Raw genomic sequence first — 27006 nt, forward strand, 5'->3', positions numbered from 1 at the left:
ACTCTGCTCTGTAATAACCTACATGGGAAAAGAATTTGAAAAAGAATAGATACATGTACATGTATAACTGAATCACTTTGCTGTACACCTGAAGCTAACACAACGTTGTTAATCAGCTGTACTCCAATATTAAATAAAAATTAAAGAAGAATATATTAATACAAGAAAATCACGATTTTTATGTGACAAGCCCCCATATTTTCATGGTGGCAAATGAATTTAAAAACCAGTTTTTAAAAGTACCGTAAAACACCTAAGGGTCAGATCTGACCCCCAATTTGTACCCACAGCTCCAGAACAAAGCAAGCAGGACACGCAGATGTTATTATACAATTCTGTATTGAGCGACGATTTATTACAGAACGTGTTCCTTTTTTTTTTTTTTTTTAATTTAAACAAAGTTCATCAATCTCTCATAGAAACAGTCTTGTGGGTTTTTGTTCTGTGTTTACCGTTATAGGACGTGAACCTGACAAAGTTGTTCACAGGTCTGCTAGCTTTAAGTACAACAGGATTTCCGTGTTCAAAAGACTATACTAAGTGCTTATTCAAATCCCGTCACACAAAAGCCAGATTTAGTCCTCTAAGGATTGCAGTCTGCATGTAAGCCTGGATTTCAATGCTGCGTGGGTTTCAACAGTAAAAAGTGGTGTGTCCCCCACGGTTGCCTTAATTGGGACAGGGTGGCTAAAATGAGATGTTTCGTTTGTTCCAGATTTGATTACTCTGAAAATTGGTCACTGTTTCCTATTGTCAAAATATAAAAATACCTTCATCTGGATAAAAATGTATACAGTGGAAAACTCTTCAATGCATAGCCTGGGTGTATGGAAAAGGAGGTTTTCCTGCAGGGTTTGCATTGTTCTTCATTGATTGGTGTGGAGACTGCAGCCTGGGCTGGGTGCATGAGAGTTGAGATTTCTGGAACACCCCTCAAATGACCCCTTCTGGTCACTGGATTTTGCTGGCCTGGGTTTCAAAATGTTCGCTGCATCCTTGAAACCCCTGTCAGCCATCTTTCCCCCTGGTACTGGGTTGGCACCGATTATGACCACTTTTTCATCGTCATTCTGGATTCAGCTGGGAAGTCACCCAACTCAACCTTCCCACAGAGTTTGAAAAAGTAAAAGAAATAATAACAGGAGAGATTCAACAACCAATATGGTGGCTGTTCCATCCAAATTGGGAACTCTTCCCCTAAAAACCAGGGTGATGAAGACACTGGAGGGTGGGCTTCTTTGAGTTGAGGGGTTGAGTCTTTGTTCTCAAAAAGGTCATGTGTTAGAAGGCAGGAAGTTGGACTTGAGACAGGGATATGGTGGTCATGCTGAGGTGAACTCAACCTTTTAGCTTTATTCTGCATAAACCTGGAGGTGCAGACTTCCGGAAAGCATCAGGGTCAACTTGAGAAAGATGATGATGAGAAGGGGAGCTTGGGGTCTCTAGTTGGATGAATCTACTTCTTGGTGCTGGGTGCTGAGCTGGGTGTTTGTGGGACGACCAACGCTGTTATTTTCTTAAAACACAAAGAGAGGAAGATGGCGGCCACAGTCTTGCTCTGGAAAGCCAGTGGGGAAACTTCCTGCACTGTGGCCACGATTCAGGCTGGGGGATGGGGTCACTCTGGTTCGAGCGCCACCCTCTAATCACCTACCCCCGTACCTGGCTTTCCGAAGGATTCGGAACCACATCTTGTCTACAGACGGACGAGGTGGATTGTCTACCCCCTGCGGTCCACAGGTTTCTGACAAGAGGGAGTGTAAGCAGTTTGTTTTGTACCATGTTACATCTCAGATAGGATGGTCGGCCACAGCCCACATCTCTACAACATTTACAATGGCATGGGACATTCTGTGTTATCAAGGTTGCATAACAGACCACCAGAATGAAACACATCCTCAACGGCATCAAGGTTTTCATTTAGAGTCTTCTGGACTTTCTCTTTTCAACATGGTTTCTGGAAGGGCAGTAGCAATGGACTGTGTCTCACAGACAGACATGGGAAAAAACCATGGTTCAAAGGTTATCTGAATTTTGGTCAGTCTTATAGTGTTTTGTGATGGCTTTGAACAACTGTCTCCTTTTAATCTCATCTAGTGGCAAAAATGACACAACTTCAGTGTATACTTCGCAACAGTTGTGACGGTATCCTGATTTCATAACTCTCTGTAATATCAAAACAGCATCAGCTGGGAATAAATTCCAAAGGATCCTTTATTAAAATATCTAAAAGAGGTCTATAAATATTTACTTTTCTAAAAGAGTTTGGAGTTTCCAGGGGAAGAATGTGGCGCCACTTTGCTTCTGCCTCCTGTAGAGGGGCCAGAGTGGAGAAGGGGGTGATCCCCGGGGCAGGGGCTGCTGAAAAGGGGAAGCAGAGGCACCTGCCTCACCTGCTCACTCACGACTTCACGGAACCGGGATCACAACCAAAACTGTCAAGCGGCGCGACACTGCGGTCCACGTTTTGATGGCTGAGCTCCTCCCTTCCTGACCCCGCCCTGAGTGAGAGGGAAGGTGGCCCCCGCGGCGAGCCCCTTGCCCCCACCTTTAGAACTCCCACTCCAGGGCCTCCTCGCGATTGGCAGCCCTCTCCAGCCGGTAGATGATGCTGTTCAGGTTGGCCATCTTCTCATGCCGCCGCTGCAAGTTGGGGTTCACCTTGGTGCTGGGGTGCAAGGCCCCGGTTGCGTCGGCAGTGGGGCTGGCACTCGGCACTTTGGCAGGGAGGGTGCCGGGTGGGGATGGGGAGATGGGGGCTGAAGAGGAAGGAACAGGTGACACAGACATCATGAGGCCCGGCGAGGAGGCAGCTGAGGGTGAGTTCAGTGACACCTCTAGGCTGCAGCGTGAGGACTCCGAGGCCGACTTAAAACTTAGAGGGTCCGGGTGTAGCCACTCCCCGCCCTCGCTCTCCTGGAGGGGCTGTAGCGAGGGGCAGGCTGGGGTGGCCCCGCCTGGAAGAAGGAGCCCAGGGGCTGCTTTTGGGAGTCCGTCGTTACCCAGAGGGTCAGGATGCACCTCTTTGGGGGAAACTTGGCCTTTGTCCAGCTCCTTTGAGTCCTGGCTGCCGGCCTCTTCCTCAGCATCCTCAGTCTGTTCCTGTTTAATCCTCACTTGCGTCTTGTCCTGGGTGGTCAGGGGTGTGATGCTTTCCTCGGGACCCTCCTGAAGCTTTAGTTCCTTCACAGTAGGCTTTTGGTCCTCAGCCTCAGAGTTGGGGCTCTGCGGAGTGGGGTCTGGGTGGGAGTGGCCTGGCGGTAGGATGCCAGGACCCCCACTGGGGTCGAGATCTGGTTCCTCTTGGGTCCCCTCCACCAACATCTCCCGGCGCATCCGGGACCTGGGGCAGAGACGGCGGTGAGCAAGGGGCTGGACGGGGACCGGCTAACCCTGGAGTCAAATCACATGAGTGGCCTTCTGACCCCACCCACTTCCCTGGGGGCTCACTAGGCATAAGCTTCTTCACATGCAGCATCTTAGTAAGTCCTCTCAACAACTCTGCAAGGTGGGTGCTATTATTATCCCCAATTCATAGAGGAGGAAACAAGGCTCAGAGATGTTGAATGACTTGCCCCAGGTTTCACAGCCAGTAAGTGGCAGAACCAGGACTTGAACTCAGGATTGTTGGATCCCGAAGCTCACAATCTAGACCTGTGCTGTCCAGTGCAGTGGCCACTGGTCACATGTGGCTCTCTCATTATTAAAGTTTTTATACTGATCACATGTTGAAATGGTTATATCTGTATATACTGAGCTAAATAAAATATACTATTACATTAATTTCACCTGTTTCTTTTTATTTTTAATGTGGTTACTAGAAAATTTTATATTATATATGTGGCTTTCACTGTATTTCTATTGGACAGCACTGTTTTAGAGCATTTTTCAAAGTCAAACCCAGATCTAGTTTGTGCCAATAACCCCCTGCTTCTTTCCTGGAGGGACTCTTAGACATCAGCCCAGAAGGGAAAACTGAGGCACACAGAATAACTTGTCTAGGTCACCAAGGCACACAGAGGCAGAGCTGGGACCAGTAGCTGGGAACCCTGAACTCCAGTCCAGAACCCTTCCTCTCTTCACTTCAATGGCCTCCCTGTTGTCAGAGGGAAACTTATATATTATGTTTTAGAGCAGGAAATGATAGGAATGAGTCTAACTCCATTAACTATTTTCCTAATAGCATGAGGTCCAGAGAGGTCAAATCACTCGTCCAAGGTCATAGAGCGACAGGGCTTCCTCAGCATCTATCTTCAATGCTGTAGCCCTCTGCCCTTTTTTATTAATGACATCATATGTTAATACCATTATTTATAATATTAATAATAAAGTACATGTTACGGATAAATAATACATTTATAAATTTTAATTATAAACATCATAATGATGGGTGCTTATCATGTACCAGGTACGGGGCCAAGCACTTTTGCAGGTTATTTCATTTATTTTTCATAATAACCTTATGAGCAGGATACTAGTCTCACTCCCACTGACAAAGATTACAAGGCTCAAAGAGGCACTGGGACTGCTACGGTCACACAGCCAGCAAGTAGTGCAGTTGGGCCCTGAACCCAGCAGTCCGGCTACACTCTCCTGCCTCCCTGGCTCCCTGCCCAGGTGGGGGATGGGGCCCCATCCCAGGATCCTGAGCCTGGAGGGACTGTGAAGGGTGATCTGGTTCACTTCTCTCTCTCAGTTCCTAATCCCTCCACAAAGGTGGCCTTGCCCACCTTCCAGGAGATTCTGTCATCTCCTTCAGTCCCCTCTAGAGGGAAAAGCTGCTGGGACCAGGGGGAGCACTAGTCGTTTCCGGTAAGGTGGGATCTGAGGGTGTTTTGGGATGGCTCAATGCCTGAGCCTCTGTCATTAGAGCTTCCAAACTGTAGATCAAGTATAAATATGAGGCTAATAGTCATTTACACCATAGTAAAAATTAGTCCTTTTCTTCAATTCCTGACTCCCAAATCTATAGCAGGTCCTCCCTGGTAATTTTTTCTGAAAACATCCTATTGTTCACCTTTCCTAGAGCTCACTGAAGGTTGTAATGATACATTAATATAAGTACTCATTTAATAGTGACCTTCCCTGCTGGTCTGTAAGAGGTGCTAAGGGCAAGGACTTTGTCTTGTTCTCTTTGGTGCTTGGTACAGAGTTGGTGCTCAATAAACATTTACTAAATGAAGTAATGTATTCTTCTACAATTAGAACTCTTTGAGAGTGGTTTCTTTTAGGAGTGGAATTCTCTCTGCTCATTCAAAGCCCAGCTCAAAGGCCACCTCTCTATAAAGTTTCCCCTAGGTAGAATTCCCTTTTCCCTCAGCCCCGTATTCATTCCTGTTTTACAGAATTTATTAGGTTGTTGCAAAATTATCTGGTTTGTGATTTTAAGCTCCCTAGGGCAGGGATGATAGCTTTGAACCCCTGTATCTCCTGACCCTAGCTCACTGTGCATACATGGCAAATATTTATTGAATGAATACATTGAATAATAATGGAGGGCTCTGTTCCTGTGGGAAACAAGAGGGGAGAGAATGTCCCCTGGGAGGGAAGGAGGGCATGAGGCTTTAAGGACCTATGTCATTTGCTGTTTGGCAGGCTCTGGGTCTGAGCAGGATAATATGCAATATTTTACAAAGTATGTACGCTTGAAGTGTTTCATTTGATCCTCAATTCAGCACTGTGGGGTTAAGTATTAGGTTCCTTATCTGTAAAATAGGGATGAGACTCAGAAAGGTACAGTGATTTGCTCAGTAACACACAGCCAAGGTGGAACTTGAACTCAGGTCTGTGTGATGCCCATGCCTGGGCTGTGGAGAGAGACTTCAGGCATTCCACCCTTCTAGGCTCCTCCTTCCTCTTCTCTCTTGGGGGTCAAGAGACTCTCCTCTCTGGCACCACAGAGGCACCAGAGACATTTCTTGCTCAACAGGCTTGGTGGGGAGTGCCTCAGAGATGGTCCTCGAAATCCCATCAACCCTTCTCTGCAGGGCTCTCAGGAAGCCCTTCTGCGGTCTCCTTGGAAACTGCTGGACTCAGCCAGTCAATGCCCTCAGGCAGCCCAGCCCACCGCAGGTCAGCTACTCCTAAGACTAGGGACTGGTGAGTGGGAGAAGGCACCACAGAAATAGGAATCACCCATTCCCTGAGGTGGATGGCGCCCGAGGGGCTGCCACAGGGGTTTCTTTTGGCCTTAGGAGTGGGAGACGCCAAGAGCCCCAAATCGGGGCTCTGACACAAGGTTCAGTGGGTAGTTAAGGTTCCTCAGGCCTGTGCCCCAAACACCATTCCCTGTCCCTTCACAGACGCGGAGCAAGCTGGGTGAAGTCATAATAAAGACAGTGACAATAATGATGTCAACACCTACCACAAACTGTGTGCCAGGTATTTTATGTAAATACGTTGGCCCATCAAATCCTCAAGACAACTATATGAAGTAGATCCCATTATGGTTCCCATTTTATAAGTTAGAAGACTTGACGCTCAGGGAGGTGAAGTCCCTTGCCCAGGCCTCACAGCTGGAAATGGTTGAGCTGAGATTTATCAATAGATCCAGGTCTGCCTATGTTATAAAGCAATATGGTCCTCTTATCTCCCAGAGGCCACGCTGGGCTCCCTCCAGGCCCCGGGACAGGGAAGGGGGGCCGGCTGAGACCCCTTCCCACCCTCCCAGTGGCTACCCACTCAGTATCCCTACCTGTAGTTGTGGAACCAGTTGATGACGGTGTTGGTCTTGAGGTTGAGCTGGAAGGAGAGGAGCTCTATGGTCTGCTGGGAGGGGTAAGGCTCCAGCTGGTAGGCCTTTCTCAGCGCCTCCTTCTCCTCAGGGGCCAGCACTACTCGCGGCTTCTTGATTTGCAGGAGGCTCAGGTCCTGGGGCTGCAGGCAGGGGCTGGGGCACTCGGAGCGGGTGGCTGGAGACTCACTGTCTGAGCCGGTGCTGATGAGGCCGTACCTGCGCTTCAGGTAGGCTGGGGCGGGCGGGCGGGTGGGGGAGGGAGTGGGGGAGGGCTGAGAGCGGCCGACCAGAGGCCCATTGCTACCCGAGCTGAACCAAGCATCAGCTAGCGGTCCTCAAAGCCCTCCATGCCCCAAACGTTGGGACCCCCACGCAGTCTCAGCCTTTTCTCCTTTCTTACTCTCCTTTCACTTCCTCCGCGCGAGACGCGCTCGCCTACCCACACCTGGTCATTAGCACTCTAATTGTTAACATATGTAGAAGGTTCGCCTCACAGACAGGAAGGAAGTGCTCGAAAAAGGGTGCTCTGGAGCATTCTCTTGATTGTCAGAAGTGTCCCTGAATTTCACTACTTTTGTTGGGGGCAGGGGCAGGACATTAATTTTAAACGAACATAGTAATTGCATGATGCATCTCAGCCTCAAATTGTCAAAATGTAGGGGAAAAAAGGCACACCTCAGAACGGAGGAAGTAAGGCATTAGCGTCTCATTTAATCCGCACAGCAATGCCCTGAGGTAGATGCTGTGACTCTTACTTTCAGATGAAGTAGAATGAGGCACAGAGAAGGGAAGTAACTTGCCCAAGGTCACACAGCCAGGAAGTGGCAGGACAAGTTCTCAACTGTACAGCTGTCTGATGCCAACAGCCGGACTCAGCCCTGCTCCGTGTGCCGCTTACAGCTTGGCTTGACCCTGGGCCCTCATCATGAACTGCCTTGGCGCCCTGGATGGTGACTTTCCAACTCCTTGTATCTTATTTCCCAACTGGACCCTGAGCTTTTTAAGATCCAGGAATCCCTTATTCACAGCATGAGACTGGGAGGGCACAAACAGGTACTCAATGCCAGCTCATTTTTTCAGGGATATAAAATAATATTAGACCATGTAAGAATCTGCAATTTCTTGTCCACTTCCACAAGGGAGGATTCTTGTTTGCTGGGTCAATTCTGTGCTTTGTTGTGTAGAATCTGGGTAATGGGCAAAGGAGGTAATACAATAGGGAGGTGATGCAGAGGATGGAGGGATCAGAGAGAAAGGGGGTTTTGCGGAATATACAAAAGATTTTGGAGTAGCTGTCGGTGTGGGGAAGGACGCTGAGAGATGGGCTATTGGAATTTTCAGGGGAAAAGTAGTAAACGTTTTAATGGCTTGCAGTTATATTCTGTGGAATTGCTATTTCTTGCAGCCCCACACCAGACTGAGACTGGACTCACTGGGACCCTGAGTTTATCTGGGTTTATCTGGGACCCTGAGTTTACCCAGTGCTTACCTTTTTTCTCCAGCTTCTTCATGTCTCTCAGCTTCTCCACATTGTGGGGGTCATTGAGCCACAGCTGCATGCGCACAAAGGGCTCCCGCCCCTTCAGGCTCAGCTTGTGCCAGGGTTTTGGTCGGGACAGCAGGTCAGACACGGAGCCCTGTGTCAGCCCCAGGATGCTCTCCCCAAACAGCCGCTGCCCTGGAGACAGGGGAGGAGGGCAACCTGTAACGCCCAGGCTGGGCAGAGGTGCTCCCAGGAGACACAAGAAATAGGCCAGAGACATGGGAGAACCTAGGGAACGTCTCCACTGACTCAGAAGGGAGGACTAGACACATGGGGGAACCCACCCCCGGTGTGTATCTGGAAGAGACCTTTCTGCAAAATATGAGATGGGGGCGGGCAGACAGCTACCAAACAAAAATGCTTTCATGATTTAGATGTTCTTCACTCCTAGGGGATCCCTGAAATTGTCTGCAAACTTCATGTGTACAAATTAGTATCACCTTGTCAGAGAGCAAGTTGACAGGTTTTATCGAAATGTCAGTGTGCATATCCTCTGATCCAGCAATTCCACTGCCTGGGATTTATCCTCCAGTTGTATTTGCCCAAGGGCACAAAGACGCATACAGACACAGTTTCAGAGGCAGCAGGAAATTGGGAACAAGCAAAATGCTCATCAGTTGGGTAAAAAATGTGGGGCATCCATGGCCTGAAAAATTTTGCAACAGTGACAAAGAATGCAGGTGGTCTATTCATTCTAAACTGGAAGGGTGTCCACAGTGTTAATTTTTAAAAAGCAAGTATAAGGACAGCCTGTGTGTAATTTCATCTATCTAGAAAAAAGAAAAGAAGAAACTAGGTGAACATATATTCTTGTATGTGTTCAGAAAGTGTCAGAGAACGGGGAGGCAGGGGAGATTTTACTTTTTTATTTAAATTTTAATTCTTTATTTCTGTACTATTTGGTATTTTTAAATAAAGATGCCTTATTTTTATTATAGAAATTGTAGTGAAAAGTTGGGGCTTGTGTGTATCCCTCTGGGAGGGGGGCTTGACACCCATTTGAGACTTGGAGGAGTTTGTGATTCAAAAAATTAAAGAATCCAGATTTCTCCTCTGTGCCCCCAGCACTGGATCAGGATTGTGTTAGAGTCTCACTGTTACTGGGATTCTCTAAGTCCTCCTGGAAGGCAGTTTTGAAAGCTGTGGGCTCAGGATTTTAGGTCCTTTTCAGGCCCGTACTGACCTCCCTTGTGTCCCACTCTAGAGACCCAGGTCATTGTCAGATGCCTCCCAGAGGGTCCTGGATGCCCCAGGGCTGACTGGCACCTGCAGGCAGGACCCCAGTGCCTGGGATCGCACTGCCAGCACTTTCCTTAAGGCAAGTAGGAGCCAAGCATCCCTGATTCCCGCCACCCTGTACCTAGGTTGTTGTCTGTGAGGACCTCTTTGACCCTCTTGGTGATGGAGTACGTGTCCAGCTCGGGGGACATGGCCACAATTTCCTGGATGCCCGCTGTGGTCTGGCTGCCTGAGTACATCTTTCCACCCAGCGAGGAGCTGGAGCGTCCCTCCGGCTGCTGGTTCTCCTTGCTGCTCTCCAGTGTCAGACTCAGGGGCTCCTGGGATGTCTTCTCTGGTGGCTCCGTGGGACTAGGGGGTGGGGATGGCGAGGACCTTGGTTCAGTGGGACTGGCTGTGGGCCACAGAGAGACAGAGAAGGCGGTTACTGCAATCTGGCGTTGACACACATGGTTTGGGCAGGCTTGTTTGCTAGAGCCAAGAGTTGGCAGCACCCCTTTTGCAACCACCATAGTAATATCTCAGGCAAGGACCATCCTGGATGTGAAAACTAGCAGATGAAAGTTAGATGAGGAATAGGATATCCACATAGTCCCAAAGTATCTCCCCACAAGATACTTATTAATTACAAAGGGAAAAACAGTAACTTTACAGTACAGCTACCTGCCAGACACCACCTTAACCAAGTGATCAAAGTTAGCATCACCAATCATAGGACAAATAAACAACTGGTGCCTCCTGATACAATGTACTGAGAAGGACACAGCATCACTTCTGTGATATTCCTGCCCAAAGTGCACAGTCTGAATCTAACCACGAGGAAGCATCAGACAAAGGTGAACTGAGCCAGTCTACAACATAACTTGGCTTCTAGTCTTGAAAGATGTCAAAACTGAAAAACAAAGAGAGGCAGAAGAATGGTCCAAACTGAAAGAGACTGAAGAGACATGACGACTAACTACAAGTTATTCTGAATCTGATCCTGGACAGGGAAAAATAAAATTATATAAAGGTGATTACTGGGACAACAGAGGAAAGTTGAATATAGATGGTGGGTTATGTAACAGTACTGTTATTATTGTAAAATTTCTCATGCTTGGGAAATACTTGTTGGAAACATTTAGGGGTAAAGGGACATGATGTCTTCAATTAATTTCTCAAATGGTCGAGAGAGAAAGAGTACAAATATGGCAAAATTAGCAACTGGTGAATCTGTGTGTAGGGTCTAGGAAGTTGGTTGTTCTATGGCTTCAACTCTTTGGTAAATTAGAAATTACATCAAAATTGAAAGTTAAGGAAAAAAAGGAGTTGGCAATGACCTACAAGCCCAACTACTGGGCATCAGCTAAATAAAATACAATGAGTCCCTGCAGCAATTAAAAATAATGTAATGAAAAGATGTCCACAGAAGATGAGTAGGTTCTGGGATCCGATGCACAGCATGGTGGCCGCAGTTAACAATCCTGTACTGGATGACAGTTGCTGTGAGAGCACAGCTTTAATGTGCTCACTATAACAACAAAATGGTAATTATGTGAGGGGAAGGATGTGTTAACTAACCTTACCACGGTAAACATTTTGCAATATATACATCTCTCAAATTGTTACATTGTCTACCTTGAACTTACACAGTGTTCTATGTCAAATATATCTCAATAAAACCGAAAAAAGAACAAGAAAAGATGTCCACAGTACCCTGGCATGTTAAAAGAAAGTGAGTTTTAAAACCACATTTTTCATTTGTCGAAAGACATTTTGTGTGAACGTATATTTAAAAACCACTTAGAAGTTATCTTGGGTGGGATGACTTTGTCGAACCTCAGTTCCTGAATCTGTTAAATGGGGCCGTAAGACAAATAGCGCTACACTTGCAACTATCCTACTCAGGGCCTGGAGAGGACTCGAGATAATGCGGATCACCTCTTGAGGAATCAGAGTCACCCACTGGACTTTCCAGTGTGAGCTGAGCCTCTGGACAATCCAGGGAGGGCAGGGGACGTGCCTAGGGAGGTGCCCCTAATAGGGAGGGGCGTGTGGTACAGGGTGTCTAGGAATCCCTGTGCCGGTCCACAAGGTGCCTTCCAGCGAAGTAGAAAGAAAAGGTACCTCTTCCTCAAAGTGTTTACCTGGTGCCTGATGGAAATTTGTTAAGATAAACATAAAAATGTATGATAAGTAGGAAGTAAAGGGAGCCCCATAACCATCCTGCAGTGGCTTTGATTCTAGAAAGGACATCCTGAGCCTCTCTCTGCTCTAGATGGGTTCTTCCTTCCCTGTGGCCAACAAGTAGATCACTCTGATCAGACCACTCTCATGCTTCAGAACCTTCAATGGCTCTCCACTGCCCCTTGCACAAGAAACGTGTACCTCCTTGTCCTGGTGTTTAAGGCTCTGGACTCTGTTGTCCCTGCCCACCTCACAGACCTGGAGCAATTCACAGTCCCCTCAGCTACCCCTCTCCCCACAAACCTCCTAGGCTCTTCTAAACCCCTGTGCCTTTGTTTAGGCTGGTCTTCCCACTCTGAAAGCCTTCCTCCTAACCTTGAACTCCTATATATCCTTGAAGACCCAGTCCCAAATGCCCCTTCGCTGAGGTGTACACCTTTGGGGTCTAAGAGCACCTTGACTACAAATTGTCACGCTTCACTCTAATTCCTTGCTTGTGCCAGATCTCTGCCTTACTACATGCAACAACAACAACGATGATGGTGACGACAATAATTCATGAAGCTTCCTTTTACTGAGCACTTACATGCCTAGCATAGTGCTATGTGTTTTACACCCATGATGTCAAGTCACCTTCATAACACCCCTAGGAGGTAGGTATGATGGTATCCCCTTTTACAGATGAGGCAACTGAGGCTCAGAGAGGTCAGGCAATATGTCTAAGGTCACAGAGTGGCTAGTGGCAAAACCAGGACTTGAGCTCAGGTATGCTTATGCCCGACATGGTCTTCTCATCCACTAAATACCAGCCCCTGGAAGGCAGAGAACATACGTTAGTCTTAGAGCCTGGGGAAGCAGGAGGTGCTTTTGAGTGAATACATTTCAGTCAGGACCACTCAAATCTGTTTCCACAAACCTGGGGTCCTGGTGTCTTGATCTGTGGGTAAGCAGGGGACAAGATGTCCACCCTCATCTGCACTTACCTCCCTTCCCAAACCGTGTATGATCCTGCCTCCCAGCCTTTGCTTTTGCTGTTTCTTATGCCAAGAACACTATTCTTGATTGTCTTTGCCTAACTCTATCCCTACCTCAAATCCTTCCATTACAAAGAAAAAACAAACAAACAATTAGACATTGGGGAAATGCCAATAAAAATTATGAGATACCACTTCATACCCACTAGGATGGCTACAGTAAAAAATGGAAAAATAGCAAGTGTTGGCTTACTGTTGGAATGTAAAATGCTGCAATTGCTATGGAAAACAATTTGGAAATTCCTCAATAAGTTAAACATAGAATTACCATGTGACCCAGCAATTCCACTCCTAGATATATAGCCAAAGGAATTGAAAACGGGTGATCAAAGAGATGTTCATGTTCAACATTATTCACAGTAGCCAAAAAGTGGCTTACCGCTCCGATGGGATATTATTTAGCCATAAAGAGGAATGAAATTCTGACACAAGCTATAGCATAGAAGAATCTTCAAAACATCATGCCAAGTAAAAGAAGCCAGACACAAAAGACCACATATTATCTTGATTCCACTGATACGAAATGCCCAGAACAGGTAAATCCATAGAGTCAGAATGCAGGCTTGGTGGTTGCCAGGGGCTTTGGGGGAGGAGGAAGTGGAAGTGACTGCAAATGGGTATGGGATTTCCTTCTGGGGTGATGAAAATGTCCTAGAATTGTACAGAGGTGATGGTTGCACAACACTGTGAATGTACTAAATGCCACTGAATCTTCAATTAATTTCTCAAATGGTTGAGAAATTTAGCCATTTAAAAAAATGGCTAAAATGGTAAATCTGGTTTGTGAATTTATCACAGTGAAAATGAATTAATTACAATACACCACCACACCAAAAAAAAAAAAAAAAAAAGGATCTGGGACCCTTTCACAAGTGTAGGCTCTAAGGTGGAAACCCTAGGAGGCAGGGGAGTCTAACAGCTACCAGTCTTGCGTTCTAATCCTGGCTCTGCCACTAACTGGCCAGTGACCTTGGGCAAGTCACTGTGCTATTCAGACCCTCGATTTCTTCTTTTGTAAAACTGAAGGACAAAGAGTCCCTCTGGTCAAGATTAACACAAGGATTAAAGAAGAAAACACTGTAAGTGGTTAGCACTGTGTGTGACAAATGACTGCCGTCATTATAACAGTTGTATTAGTCCTCAATTATAAAATATTATAAAATATTTCAAAGCTATAGAAATGTACAGAAAAGTCCTCCCTCCCTTCCCTGGGCCTATCACCTTAATAGATGTTAACACTGCCCTATTTGCTTCAAATTTCCCTGTTTGTTTTAAAGAAAAAAAGGAACAGAGACAGCCAGAGCCTTCTGGTCCCCTCCCAGTCTCTTCCTGGCCCCTCCCTGCCCAGAGCAGCCCCTCCTTGCAGGCAGGTGGGTGGTGGCACCTTTTTTCATTTCTTGTCTGTGGGCATTAACTTCTAAAATAAACACCATCACTGGGAGGTAAGATTTTGTTCCCAGACATTATGTTTCAGATACTATTCTTGTTGATACCCATTGATCTGGTTCATTTCTATGAAACTGAGATATGGTTTTTGTCCTATTGACCAATCCCCACTTTAGAAATGGACAAACTGACTGAGCTGAGGTCCTTGGACTCGGAGTCTGGCGTCTCTTTGTCTCTGCCTTTCTCTGGCCTCAGCAGGTAGGTCAGATGTCCTGTCCTGGCAGCAATCCCCGTCACGGTCCGGGTAGGCATCTCACCAGGGCCTTAATGGATCTGCCTACTGACTATCACTGGGGAGGGAGCTTGAGCTCCCTGGAGTCCCCACCTCAGGGCCCCAGTCCCTCTACTCTCAGGCTCTGTAACTCTGGGCAACTCTCTGAGCCTCAGTTTCCTCACCCAGGAAAAGTTCAGACTCCACCCTGCCTGTGCATCATTAACGGATGGATAACAGCTGCCCAAGGCCCTGTGCTAAGAAGGATTCTGAGGCTGCGTGCTGGATTGCTGGGAGAAAGAGATCAATCGGCAGACTCCTGACGGGATGGGAAGGAAGTTGGGGCTCTCCATGCAAAGTACTTTTTCCACTTGCTCCACGCACCCGGGTGCCACCTAGAGGTTTAAAACCAGTGCCTGTCTGGCTGAAGGAAGGATGAAAGGGGAGCAGGGACACCAACTAGGAGCAACCTGCACTCTTTCAGGGCAGCAGCAGTGGCGCCGGGGCTGTGGGGACACAGAGGGGGGCAGACCCGGGCAGTGAAGCCACTGCACAGACTGGAAGAGTGAGGGCTCTTGGCACTTCTGGGGCCCTGTCTACACTCACCCTGGGAGGCGCTGGGCTGCTGGCTGACGGCCTGGCCGAGCTGGTCCGAGAGCCACAGCTGCATACGGATGAAGGGCTCCCGCCCCTTCTGCGTCAGCTTGCTCCACGGCTTCGGCCGGGACAGCATGTCACTCACACTGCCCTGAGACAGACCCAGCACCTGGGGATGGGCAGGGCAGGAAGGGTAGGTCAGCAGGTCCCTGGCCATCCCCTCCACCACTCTCCCCAAGAACCTTAAGGCCCACTGTTCACTCCCGTTCTGAGAGGCCAGGGCTGCCTTCATGTGTTCTTCACTCCCCAGGTGTCTGCTGTGTGCCTGTGCTGTATCCCCCACCTGCAGTGCCCTTCCTGATTTCCCTCCATCTAAAAATCCTGCCTCAGGACTTCCCTGGCAGTCCAGTGGTTAAGGCTTTGCCTCCCAATGCAGATTCCTGGATGGAGAACTAAGATCCCACATGCCGCATGGGCAAAAAACCAAAACGTAGAACAGAAGCAATATTGTAACAAATTCAATAAAGACTTTAAAAATGGTCCACATCAAAAAAATCTTAAAAAAAAAAATCCTGCTTGGACTCTAAGACCCCTTAAGTGCCCCCTCCTCCAGGAAGCCTTCCTGTGTCTCCCATTCAGGTCATTTCGCCTTCCTCTGAGCTTATGACCCTTTGCCTGCTCTTCTGCTATGGCCGGAGGTGATGTTTAAAACTACTTAACACGGACTTCCCTGGTGGCCCAGTGGTTAAGACTCCACGCTCCCAATGCAGGGTGCCTGGGTTCGATCCCAGGTCAGGGAACTAGATCCCACATGCATGTTGCAACTAAGAGTTCGCATGCTGCAAATAAGAAGCCGGTGAGCTGCAACTAAGAAGCCCATGAGCCGCAACTAAGGAGCACGCCTGCTGCAACTAAGACCCGGCACAACCAAATTAATTAATTAAAAAATAAATCTACATTTTAAAAAGAAATAAAACTACTTAGCAACTGGCACCAACCAATCAGGAGACCACCCCCCCACCCCCGCAAGCTAGGCTGAGCCTTAACCCTTTAGTGGATGGACCATGGGAAGGGTGGAGGGTACCCGAGCAGGGTCGGGTAGGTGGCTATTTCCTAACCAGATGGAAGGGTTTCACAGCTTTAAAAACCGCCTTGCCCTTGGCTCCCCTTCCTTCAGTGCCCAGGGACAGCTGGAAACAGGAAAAAGGGCTTTTGGGGTCACACAGACCAGGGTCCGAATCCTGCTTCTGCCCAGTTCTTGCACACGCGCACGCGCGCGCACACACACACGCATTCTTTCCAGACCATGGACGTGGGATGGGGGTCCTCCCTCCCCAGGTCCCGTGCTCCAGGCCCCGGAGGCTCCGAGGGTGGGCCCCGCCATCTTCACCTTCTCCCCGAAGATCCTCTGGCAGATTCCATTCTTGGCCAGCTTCTCCTTGACCTGGCGCGTCAGCTCCAGGGTGTCCACCTCACGGTACATGTAGAGCTCGTATTGCTCGGGGGTCAGGGGCGGCACGGTGGGCTTCAGCGTGCGGGGCACGTAGGCCGGGTAGTAGGCCAGTCGCCCACCACTGCCCGCCTCGGGGCCGCCCCCCTCGGCCTTGAGCTCACCCACCCTGGGGGGCTCGTCCTCACTCCCGGCCGCTTCCTCCTCAGGGGCCGTGGGCGCCTCGTCCCCACGGGGCCATGCCCGCCCGCTGGGCTGGCCGGAGTAGCTGGAGGAGGAGGAGGAGAGTGAGGGCGAGACAGAGGCGTAGGGGCGGCTGAGGAGGCCGCGGTCCGAGGCCCAGTGGTGGTCGAAGTAGCCGGCATCGCCGATCTCTGACTTGACCTTCCGGATGATGCTCTGCACAAAGGCGGCCGGGGACAGGACCGTGAGGGATGTCTGTGTGGCACTGCTGCTGGTGCCCCCACTGCCGACACCACCGCCGCCGCCACCACTCTCCTCCTGCTTGACGTGGGTCGGGGCCCCGTTCTGGCTCATGGCGGCCAGCGAGGGCCGCTCTGGGGGCGAGGGAGGCACTGAGCGGCCGCGGGGGCCTGCCTCCATCTCCAGTAGGGCCTGCTGCTGTGCTTGCATCTCGCGGCGCGCTTGTTCCAGAATGTTCTTGATGGCATCTTCTGAGGTGCTGGCGGGGGCTGTGCCATTGGTGATGCTCAGTGGGGCTGTCGAGTTCTTGGGCTCACCTGTGGGAAAGATGACAGGGTGGCTGGAGGCCCATGGTCAGAGCATGGATTGAAGGGCAAAGATGTTCACAGCATAGTATTTATACCAGCAAAATGTTGGAGGCAACCTCTTTGTCCAACAGCTGGGGATTGGTTAAGTAAATTAGGGTCCATCCCTATGACAGAATATTAGGCAGCCATTAAAAATCAGGTCGACAAATTATACTCCAATAAAGATGTTAAAAAAAAAAAGGAAACAGAAAAAAAAAATCAGGTGGACAGTGAGATTTTAGCACATGTGGAGAAAGTGCTCATGGGGATAATATAACATTAAAAAAAGACTTGTCTTTTGCATATGCTGTGATCCATCTATGCAGATAAAAGCAAGTCCCAGAAGAAGACACACAGTATAACCTGCTTTCTAATTGAGCTGCGAAATAAGCAATGTATCACTTAGTGAAAAATCTTTTTTTTTTTTTTTTTAAGAGTGGTGAACAAAAAGGAACAATAGAACATTGTTTCCCTCTGCCCTGTTAGTGGCCTTTCCCATGCTGAGGTCTCCCCAGCCCTGGACCAACCCATATCAACACAGCCCTTCCTCTATTACCTGGTTGTGCAGTCTATACCCTAGTGGATCCTCACAGCCCCAATTTTAATTTCCAATTAAAAAGCAATAGAGCAATGGAATATTATTCAGCCATAAAAAGGAATGAAGCACTGATACATGCTACCATATGGAATAATCTTGAAAACATCATGCTAAGTGAAAGAAGCCGGACACAAAAGGCCACATATTGTATGGTTTCCATTCCTATGAAACACCCAGAATAGGTAGATTCATAGACACAGAAAGTAGACTGGTGGTTCCCTGGGGCTTAAGGGAGGTGGAGAGTAGGGAGTGACTGCTAATAGGTACAGTGTTTCCTTTTCGGGGTGATGAAGATGTTTTGGAACTAGACAGAAGCAGTGGTTGCACAACATTGTAAGTATACTAGACACCACTGAATTGTTCACTTTAAAATGGTTAATTTTATGTTATATGAATGTTACCTCAATTTAAAAAAAAGTAGGGGCTTCCCTGGCTGGCACAGTAGTTAAGAATCTGCCTGCCAATGCAGGGGACACGGGTTCGAGCCCTGGTCCTGGAAGATCCCACATGCCGTGGAGCAACTAAGCCCGTGCACCACAACTACTGAGGCCCGCGCGTCTAGAGCCCGTGCTCCGCATCAAGAGAAGCCACCGCGATGAGAAGCCCGCGCACCGCAACGAAGAGTAGCCCCCACTTGCCACAACTAGAGAAAGCCCGCACACAGCAATGAAGACCCAACACAGCCAAAAACAAATAAATAAAATAAATAAATTTATTTTAAAAAAAAGTAATACATGCCTATTGTGGACAGCTAAGAATGCACAGAAAATTAAGATGAAAATAAAAATCCCCTCTAATCTTTCCCCCAGAGGCAACCACGTGAAATTTTCTCATGTTTTTCCTTCCAATCTGTTTTCTAACAACATTCATGGGATGGTCACACTTGATATGCGGGAGTGTGGCCTGGTTTGCCCTCACTTGGTGTCAACATGAGTATTTTTTCCTATGATTATAAGTTCTTCTATCTTTAATGGCTGCATATACCACTGAGGAAATACCCTGTGCTTTACTTACCTGATCCCCCACTGCGAGATACTTAGATTGTTTCTAGTTTGTCACTGTTGGAAACAACGATAAAGAGATAGCTTGTATACAAAATTTTGCCCCCATTCTGGACATTTCCTTTGATCCCCAAAAGTAGAGCTCCTAAGTTAGTGTCAACCACATTCATTTCCTTCACAGGAAACCCCCAACTATGCAAAGGTTTCCCTCTATGATATTGCCTTTTCAATTTCTTTGCTGCCTTGTTTCTGACCCCACAGTGGGAGAGCACTGTACAGGGAGTCAGGAGACCTGGGTTCTCCTTTGGTCTCTGAATAACTGTGAGTATGTCTCCTCCTCTTTGGCTTCAGTTTTCCTGTTCAGTGGGAGAGTTAGATTAAACTGGTTCTCAGGATTCTTTCCCTCCAGTACTGTGTCTCATCTATATGTGTAAGCCCTATCTAGCACACAGTAGGCACTTGATAAATGTTTAGGACCGGTTTCATGGAAGACAGTTTTTCCATGGACTGGCGGGGGGGATGGGGGTGGGGGGATGGTTCAGGCCAGCGATGGGGAGCCATGGGGAGCGGGGATGAAGCTTCACTCGCTCACCCACTGCTCACCTCCTGCTGTGCGCGGCCCGGTTCCTAACAGGCCGTGGGCTGGTACTGGTCCACGTGCCGGGGGTTGGGGACCCCTGGTGTACACAGTAAGGGCTCAGCAGATTATATGGGTGGAGCAGTGTAGGCTCCCAGCAGGGTAAGCCCCTCTCTACCCTTTCCAGGGACCGGGAAGGGGAGGGATCTTGGGGAACTCCTGGCTTCCAGCAGCAATCAGAGGCTTGGGAACGGGACACTTGCTCCGAGTCGCCACCATGGGGCAGCAGACAATGTAAAATGGAGTGGGAGTGCTGAAGCCAGCATCTAGTTCTAAGTCAGCTGTGGTCTACACTGTGTCGTACTACCTCATGCTGGGTGCAGGGATGTGACTAGGTCCCTGGCTGCAAGAATCCCCCAGACTGGTGGGAGGGACAGCCACACCAGCAGAGTCATTTGTAACATGAATAAATGCAACAATGGAGACATAATAATGATAATGTAATGAGGACAGCTAACTTTTCAGGGGCACCTTCTACATACTAGACCCCAGTTGAGTGCTTGCCAGGCCTGATCTCATTTGATCCCCACACAACCTTAAGAAGGGAGTACAAATACTGTGTCCATTTTAAAGATGAGAAAATGAAGGCACAGAGAGGCTAAGCGATTTGCCCATGGTCACACGGTTAATAAATAGCAGAGACAAAATTTGCAGCCAGGTCACTCTGGCTCCAATGCACCAAACAATACAGGTCATTATGGGGGATCCAAGGAGGGGTGGTATCCAATCCACCTGGATGGGGATGAGGGGCTTCCTGGAGATGACTTCTGAGCTGAGTGGTAAAGTGTAAGCAGGAGTTGGCCAGATGAAAAGTGGCTGGGGTGAGGATGGCATTAGGGGCACAGGGAACAGGAATGAGAATGAGCATGACCATAAACAGTTCATGTGAGAGGCACGGAGGGGTCAGGAGGAGTCTGAAGACTATAATAGGGCCTGTAGGCCTTGTTGGAGACTTGGGATTTTATCTGAGGGTAATGGGGAGCCATGGAAGGATTTCGAATAGTGATATGACCATGTGTGTCCTCTAGAAAGATCCCTCTGGCCTCTGGGTGGAGGATGAGCCAGAGCATGGCCTAGAATGTCACTGGCAAGACCAGTAAATAGGCTACTGCAATAGTCCCAGCAAGTGATGATGGTGGCTCACTAGGCTGGTGGCAGTTGGGGTGGGGATGGACAAGCTTGAAAGAAGCACTCAGAAGTTAAGTGACCCCTGGATGGGGTAAGGGTTAGGGTTAGGGTTAGCGTTAGGGTTAGGGTTGTTGGAATTTCCAGGAGTGGATTAACTCATCTAGGAAAAGTAAGAAAGTCAGAGGGCCTGGGGTGGAGCTCTGGGGGAACCCCACGTTTGAGGGGGTTGATGAAGAAAGTGCACTGTGATAGGCTAAATAATGGTCCCCCAAAGATATCCATGTCCCAATCCCTGGGACCTGTGAACATGTTACCTCACATGGCAAAAGGGAGTTTGCAGATGTGATTAGTTAAGAATTTTGAGATGAGGAGATTATCCTGAGAAAACCATATTACCCTGAGAAAACCATAATTCAAAAAGAGTCATGTACCAAAATGTTCATTGCAGCTCTATTTACAATAGCCCAGAGATGGAAACAACCTAAGTGTCCATCATCGGATGAATGGATAAAGAAGATGTGGCACACATATACGATGGAATATTACTCAGCCATAAAAAGAGACGAAATTGAGCTATTTGTAATGAGGTGGATAGACCTAGAGTCTGTCATACAGAGTGAAGTAAGTCAGAAAGAGAGAGACAAATACCGTATGCTAACACATATATATGGAATTTAAGAAAAAAAAATGTCATGAAAAACCTAGGGGTGAAACAGGAATAAAGACACAGACTTACTAGAGAATGGACTTGAGGCTACGGGGAGGGGGAAGGGTAAACGGTGACAAAGCGATAAAGAGGCATGGACATATATACACTACTAAACGTAAGGTAGATAGCTAGTGGGAAGCAGCCGCATAGCACAGGGAGATCAGCTCGGTGCTTTGTGACCGCCTGGAGGGGTGGGATAGGGAGGGTGGGAGGGAGGGAGACGCAAGCGGGAAGAGATATGGGAACATATGTGTATATATAACTGATTCATTTTGTTGTGAAGCTGAAACTAACATACCATTGTAAAGCAATTATACTCCAATAAAGATGTTTAAAAAAAAAAAAAAAAAAAGAATTTTGAGATGAGGAGATTATCCTGGATTATCTGGGTGGGCCCCACATAATCACAATGGTGCTTTTAAGAGGGAGGCAGAAAGATGAGAGAGAGACAGAGACTAAAGATGCTGTGATGCTAAGATGAAGGAAGAGGCCAGGAGGCAAAGAATCTGGGCACCCTCTAGAAGCTGAAAAAGGCAAGGAAACAGATTTTCCCCTAGAGCCTCCAGAAAGAACGCAGCTGTAGCCCAGGGAGGCTGACTTTGGACTTCCGACTTCCAGAACTGTAGGATGATAAATTTATGCTGTTTTTAACCACTGAGCTCTGAGTGTGGCACCCACTGGGGAAGCGTAGGAGGCATGGTTTGAGAGGTGGGAGGAAGCCAGGGGAACAGTGTCTCACTGGGAACTAGAAAGTAAGGTGCAAGAAGGAAGGTGAGACCGATGATCGGGGGTGAGGCTCAGGCCTCTGTGCTTGACAAGCTCCTGTGTGAATACTGGTCACTGTGCCTCCTGAAAGTTGAGGACATTTGGACAACCCAGACCAGGAATGCCAACAGAACTCCGCAGTGAGGGCAACGTTCTGTGGGCGTGCTGCCCAACATGGCCGCCACTCGTCACCTGTGCGACGTGGCTACTGCGGCTGAAGAACTGAGGTTTTAATTTCACTTAATTTTAGTTAATTTAAATGGATATAACCACACGTGGCTTGTAGCTCCATACCGGATAGGACCTGGCACTTTCCAGGCCTAGACCTCACTTGGCTGCAGGTCTGGAAAGAGGCAAAGAGGTTCTGACCTGCTTGGAATCCCCTCTGGAGTGGACGAAGGTGGACAAGGCCTTGCCTCCTGCTCAGAGCAGGCCCTGGAGGCCTCGGGCCTTGGCTGCTGTGGGGTCACACTCACCCCCCTTCTGCGACTCGATCTCCTTCTTGGCCTGCTCCAGGATGCTCTTGATGGCGTCATCCGAGCCGGTCTCTGGTGTGCGGATTCTCGGGGTGATACTGCCTGGGGGAGGAAAGGAGGCATCTGCTGTGGGGACCTGCATGTTGGGGATCAGTCCCTGGAGCTGGGCAGGGTGACAGCCTGGTGCCCTCCTCTGAGGGCCAGACCGTGAGTATGTGTGGCAGGACCATCACTTTGCTAGTCTGTGTGACAAACTGTGGACCTACAAGTGATTCTAGCTTGAAATAATAACAACAACAACAAAACCCACTGACGGCAGCCACCATCAAAGCTAACAGTTCTCAAGAACTTACTACATGCTTTATGCTCATTTAACCCCCGCCATGAGGCTGACAGATGGGGAAACTGAGGCACAGAGCAGCTAAAGTGGATTGCCTGAGGTCACTCAGTAGATGAATGCAGAGCTGGACACAAACTCAGGTGCTTGTGAGGTCAGAACTTGGGCCCTTCACACGGATTACCCTAAAAACTGAGTCTGGCAAGGTTGGCAGTCACCCAGGCTGTCGTACAGATGGGTAAACTGAGGCTTGGCGGTGCTCAGCGGGTATCTGCCAAGGCAGCCCCTGGGGCCCAGACTTCTCCCACGTTATCAGCCTGAACGGCATCACAGCGGCCAGAGGGGGAAACTGAGGCACAGAAAGGCAGAGTCACTTGCCCTGAGTCACACGGCTGTGAGGTGGCAGACCCAAGGCTCTGAACCCCGAGCTGTGCTCTCAGACCCCAGCCAGCCCCGTTCCCTGGGCTGGGTCGTGGAGACCAGGTCTGAGCCTGTGCGTCACAGATGGGCCCTCGGCCGGCACTTACCTCTTTGCCGCACCTGGATGGTCCTCAGAGCCAGCACATTCTGCTCGTCTGACAGGAACTGCTTCATCTTGATGAAGGGCTCCTTGCCCTTCACCGTGAGCTTGCGCCAGGGCTTGGGCCGGGCCAGGATCTCGCTGACCGAGCCCTGGGACAGGCCCAACACGTAGTGGCCAAACACCCGCTGCCCGATGTTGTGTTTGAGCAACTGCTCCTTCACCTGGAATGCGATCTCCGCCGTGTCCAGCTGCTCCTCCTCTGCCCCGGCTCCCGCTGTGGCCACGCCGCCACCACTGCCCTCTGCTGGCTCAGGGCCCCCGGGCGGCTCAGGGCCAGGGGCTGGGGTGGCAGGGGCTGTGGGCGGCTTGGCGCCATAGAAGGCCGGGGGGAACACCAGCAGGCCTCCCGCCTCCCCCTTGAAGGCAGCCGGGGGCATCATGTGCTTGGACAGCAGCGTGTCCCCTGCCAGTCTCTCCCCTGAAGCCAGGCTGGGGAAGGGGGACAGTGAGAAAGTCCGAGGGCCATCAGGGCCGAGGCCAGGGCCCAGCAAGGGCTGCCCTGGGCTGGGGGACAGGGGGTCTTCGGGCCCTGGTGGCGGTGGGAGCTGTGGAGGGGATGGGTAGGACTGCTCCGTGCCCAGAGAATCCTTGATGGCAACATCCTCTGAAGGGTCTTCCTCTAGAACACCAAGGCAGACAGACAGAGGAAGAGAGGAGAGACAGAGAAAGACAGAGAGGTGGATAGTGATGGGGAGAGACAGAGACAGGGAGAGAAATCACAGAGAGACAGAGATAGGAAAACAGAAATAACAGGGGAGAGACAGAGACAGGCAGAGGTGGAGAGACAGAGACAGGCAGACAGAGACAGTGAAAGACAGAAAGCAACGAAGGACAAAGAGATAGAAAGAGGGAGACAGAGAAACACATACAAAGAGACAGAAATTTGGAGGGAGAGGAAGGGGGCACAGGGCAGGAGGGAGTGGGGACAAGTGCTATAGGCGTCTGGCAGCGCGAGGCGCCAACACTGGCTGTTTCTGCCACACACACTCCCTGCCCCCTTCTCTGATCCCCATCCTTCAAGGCTCGGGCCAAATGCTAGTTCTGGGGAGCTCCCCTCCCACCATCAAGCACATCAACTGAGCACTCGTTATGGGCCCAACACCTTGCCCTGGGAGGATTAACCCCCATCCCAGAGCAGGACAGCCCACTTCCTGGGTGCTCACCCTGCACCCCTTGTCTATGCGTTTGTATTTCGCATGCTGCTAACTTACTCCACCCGCACAGGGCCCATTACTGCCCCCACCTCACAGATGAGGAAATGGAGGCAGCACACAGAAAGTGTCGGCTGGGGCCACATGGCTGAAAGGTCATGAAGCCACTGTGTGAGGAGAAGGGGCGATGTAGGGGAGACAGGCGTGTCTGCAGGCCGTGCCCAGGGGTCTGCTGTAGGGGGTGCAGTGTGAATGCCCTCCTTGTCCCGTGACCTCTTCTACTGCTCTCGAAGGCTAGGGCATGAGCAAGCCCTTCGGGGGACCTCAGGAGGGCCTGAGTGAGCTGTGTGTCCCTGAGTGTGGGCGTGGATGTGGGTGGCACCCTGTGGGACAGCTACCTGCTGGCTTAGCTGTGGATGGCGCCCAGCTCAGCCCCTGGCACCCAGGAGGCGCTCTATCAACATGCCCGCCTTTTATCCATCATCCTCCGGCCCATGTGGAAGGCAGTGGTCTGAGGGCATGGAGGAGGCCAGAGACCCGCGGGCAGCTCCCACCCCAGCCCCTCAGTCCCAAGAGCACCCCTCCTCCCCTACCAGGGCTGGCCAAAAGACCAGGCTTTTCTAGAAGGAATTTCTGCGCAGGGAAGAATGCCTCCTTTGCCATGAGCAGGGAGTCTTCGGGCTTTGCCATGCCCTGAGGAGACAAGAAGCAGGGCTGAGAGGGCATGGCTGGTACAAGGCTCTCAGGGGCAGCCTGCCCTGTGGGGAAAGTGGCGGGGACACTCACCTGGGGGAGGCTGCAGGTGTTGGAGGCCAGCTTCATGGCTTTGAGGATGCTGCCAGAGAAAGTGGAGAGAGTGTGAGGCCAGCCAGTTCCCCAGGCCGGGGGAGAGGCACTACGACCTGCTATCTTCCCTGATTGACAGCAAGGACCCCAGCCCCCAGGACCCCATGTAACACGGGACTCAATGGACAACAGGCCTTAAATAGTGGGCTTGTGAACTGGTCTGCTGTCACCTGGAGGAGTGTGGCTTGAGCTCATCTGATTAAGGCATCATCCCCCTGCCCAGTTACAGCACCAGCAAGGCTATGTTTTCCCACAGGCAGCTCTTGATGACAAAGGTCCGGGCATGACACCCAAGGTGCCAGTGGAGAGTTGACAAGGGTAACACAAAGCGGGGTCTGGTGGGAGGGAGGAAGATGGTGAACTTTGCCGAGGGCCCCTTGCTATCTTCCCAGGCAGCCGCGCCCCACACAGTACCTCAGCTCTGTTTTAATTTCTTCATAGTCAGACTGTGCCTGAAGCTTCTCTTCCAGCTTCTAGAAGAACAAAGATGGTGAGGCTGGTCCACGTCCTTCTGCCTGGGGACTCCCCGCCCATCTCGCATCTGCCCACCTCCTCCCCAAGACCTACTTCGATGGCCTCTGACTTGGCCATGAGCTGCCGCTCTAGGTCTGCAATCTGGTTGGCGGAGGTCTCCTCCAGCTCCTGCAGAGAGTTCTGGAGGTGCCGCACATCCTTCAGCAGCCGCAGGATCTCCCGATCCTTGGAGGCCAGGGCAGCCTCAAGCCGAGGGCCCGAGCACAGAGCGAAGTTCACCTTATCCTGGGCACAAACAGGGGCTTGGAGGGGCCGGGAGGTGTGGGGCAGGGGGCTGCAGGGCTGCTGTGCTCCCTGGGGTGACTCAGCCCCTCTTACAGGCCTGTGGCTTTCCCCTTACCACTTCTAAGCCTTTGCTCAGGCTGGTCCCACCTGCCTGGATGTCTTTCCCTCTCTTCTTGAAAAGAAATAAGGAGGGAGAAAGAGTGGTCAGAGAAAGTATTTTGGAGGAAGGTATGTCTAAACTGTGATGAAGTTCAAGAACAAGTTAGTGATTTGGAAAGTTGCTTGGCAGCCTCTGCTAAAGGTGAAAATTCGGTGCCCTAAGTCCTGGTGGAATATATGCAGGAGAAATGTGGGCACTTGTGCACCAAGACACAGGATGTGAACGTTCACAGCAGCCCTCTCTGTAATAGCTCCAAACCTGAAACCCCCCAGAGGCCTACCCACCAGAAAGTGGACAGACTGTGAAATACTCACACAACAGAATACTAGACAGCAACAAAAACGAATAATCTACATTTACTTGCAACACAGTATGATGACTCTGCCAGATATATCATAGAGCCAAAGAAGCCAGACACCAAAGTGTACGCGTGATTCTATTAAGATCAGATATCAAAACAGGCAAAACCCATCTGTGCTGTTAGAAGTCAGGGGGAGCGGCACCTGGATGGGGTCATGAGGGAGGCTTCTGGGTGCTAGAATGTTTTATTGTTTTTTTTTTAATATTTATTTATTCATTCATTCATTTATTTATGGCTGCGTTGGGTCTTCATTGCTGCACGCGGGCTTTCTGTAGTTGCGGTGAGTGGGGGCTACTCTGTTGC

General features: G+C 49.8%; 1 protein-coding gene across 1 annotated transcript in view; it reads right to left on the reverse strand.

The window, feature by feature from the left end:
* Window positions 1-347: 347 nt before the first annotated feature.
* The window catches only part of CUX2 (cut like homeobox 2), a 263849-nt gene continuing 237190 nt past the window's right edge, over window positions 348-27006 (reverse strand). Inside the window, exons 11-22 of the mRNA XM_079942084.1 lie at window positions 25991-26182; window positions 25838-25896; window positions 25364-25412; window positions 25171-25270; window positions 23371-24045; window positions 22507-22608; window positions 16363-17162; window positions 14982-15141; window positions 9640-9912; window positions 8226-8414; window positions 6695-6968; window positions 348-3343 (exon numbers count right to left, since the gene is read on the reverse strand). Of these exons, the coding sequence (XP_079798210.1) occupies window positions 2551-3343; window positions 6695-6968; window positions 8226-8414; window positions 9640-9912; window positions 14982-15141; window positions 16363-17162; window positions 22507-22608; window positions 23371-24045; window positions 25171-25270; window positions 25364-25412; window positions 25838-25896; window positions 25991-26182 (3666 nt within the window). The 3' untranslated portion in view covers window positions 348-2550. The remainder of the gene's footprint in view (window positions 3344-6694; window positions 6969-8225; window positions 8415-9639; window positions 9913-14981; window positions 15142-16362; window positions 17163-22506; window positions 22609-23370; window positions 24046-25170; window positions 25271-25363; window positions 25413-25837; window positions 25897-25990; window positions 26183-27006) is intronic.

Source organism: Stenella coeruleoalba, assembly GCF_951394435.1.
Source record: "Stenella coeruleoalba genome assembly, chromosome: 14".
Taxonomy (NCBI): domain Eukaryota; kingdom Metazoa; phylum Chordata; class Mammalia; order Artiodactyla; family Delphinidae; genus Stenella; species Stenella coeruleoalba.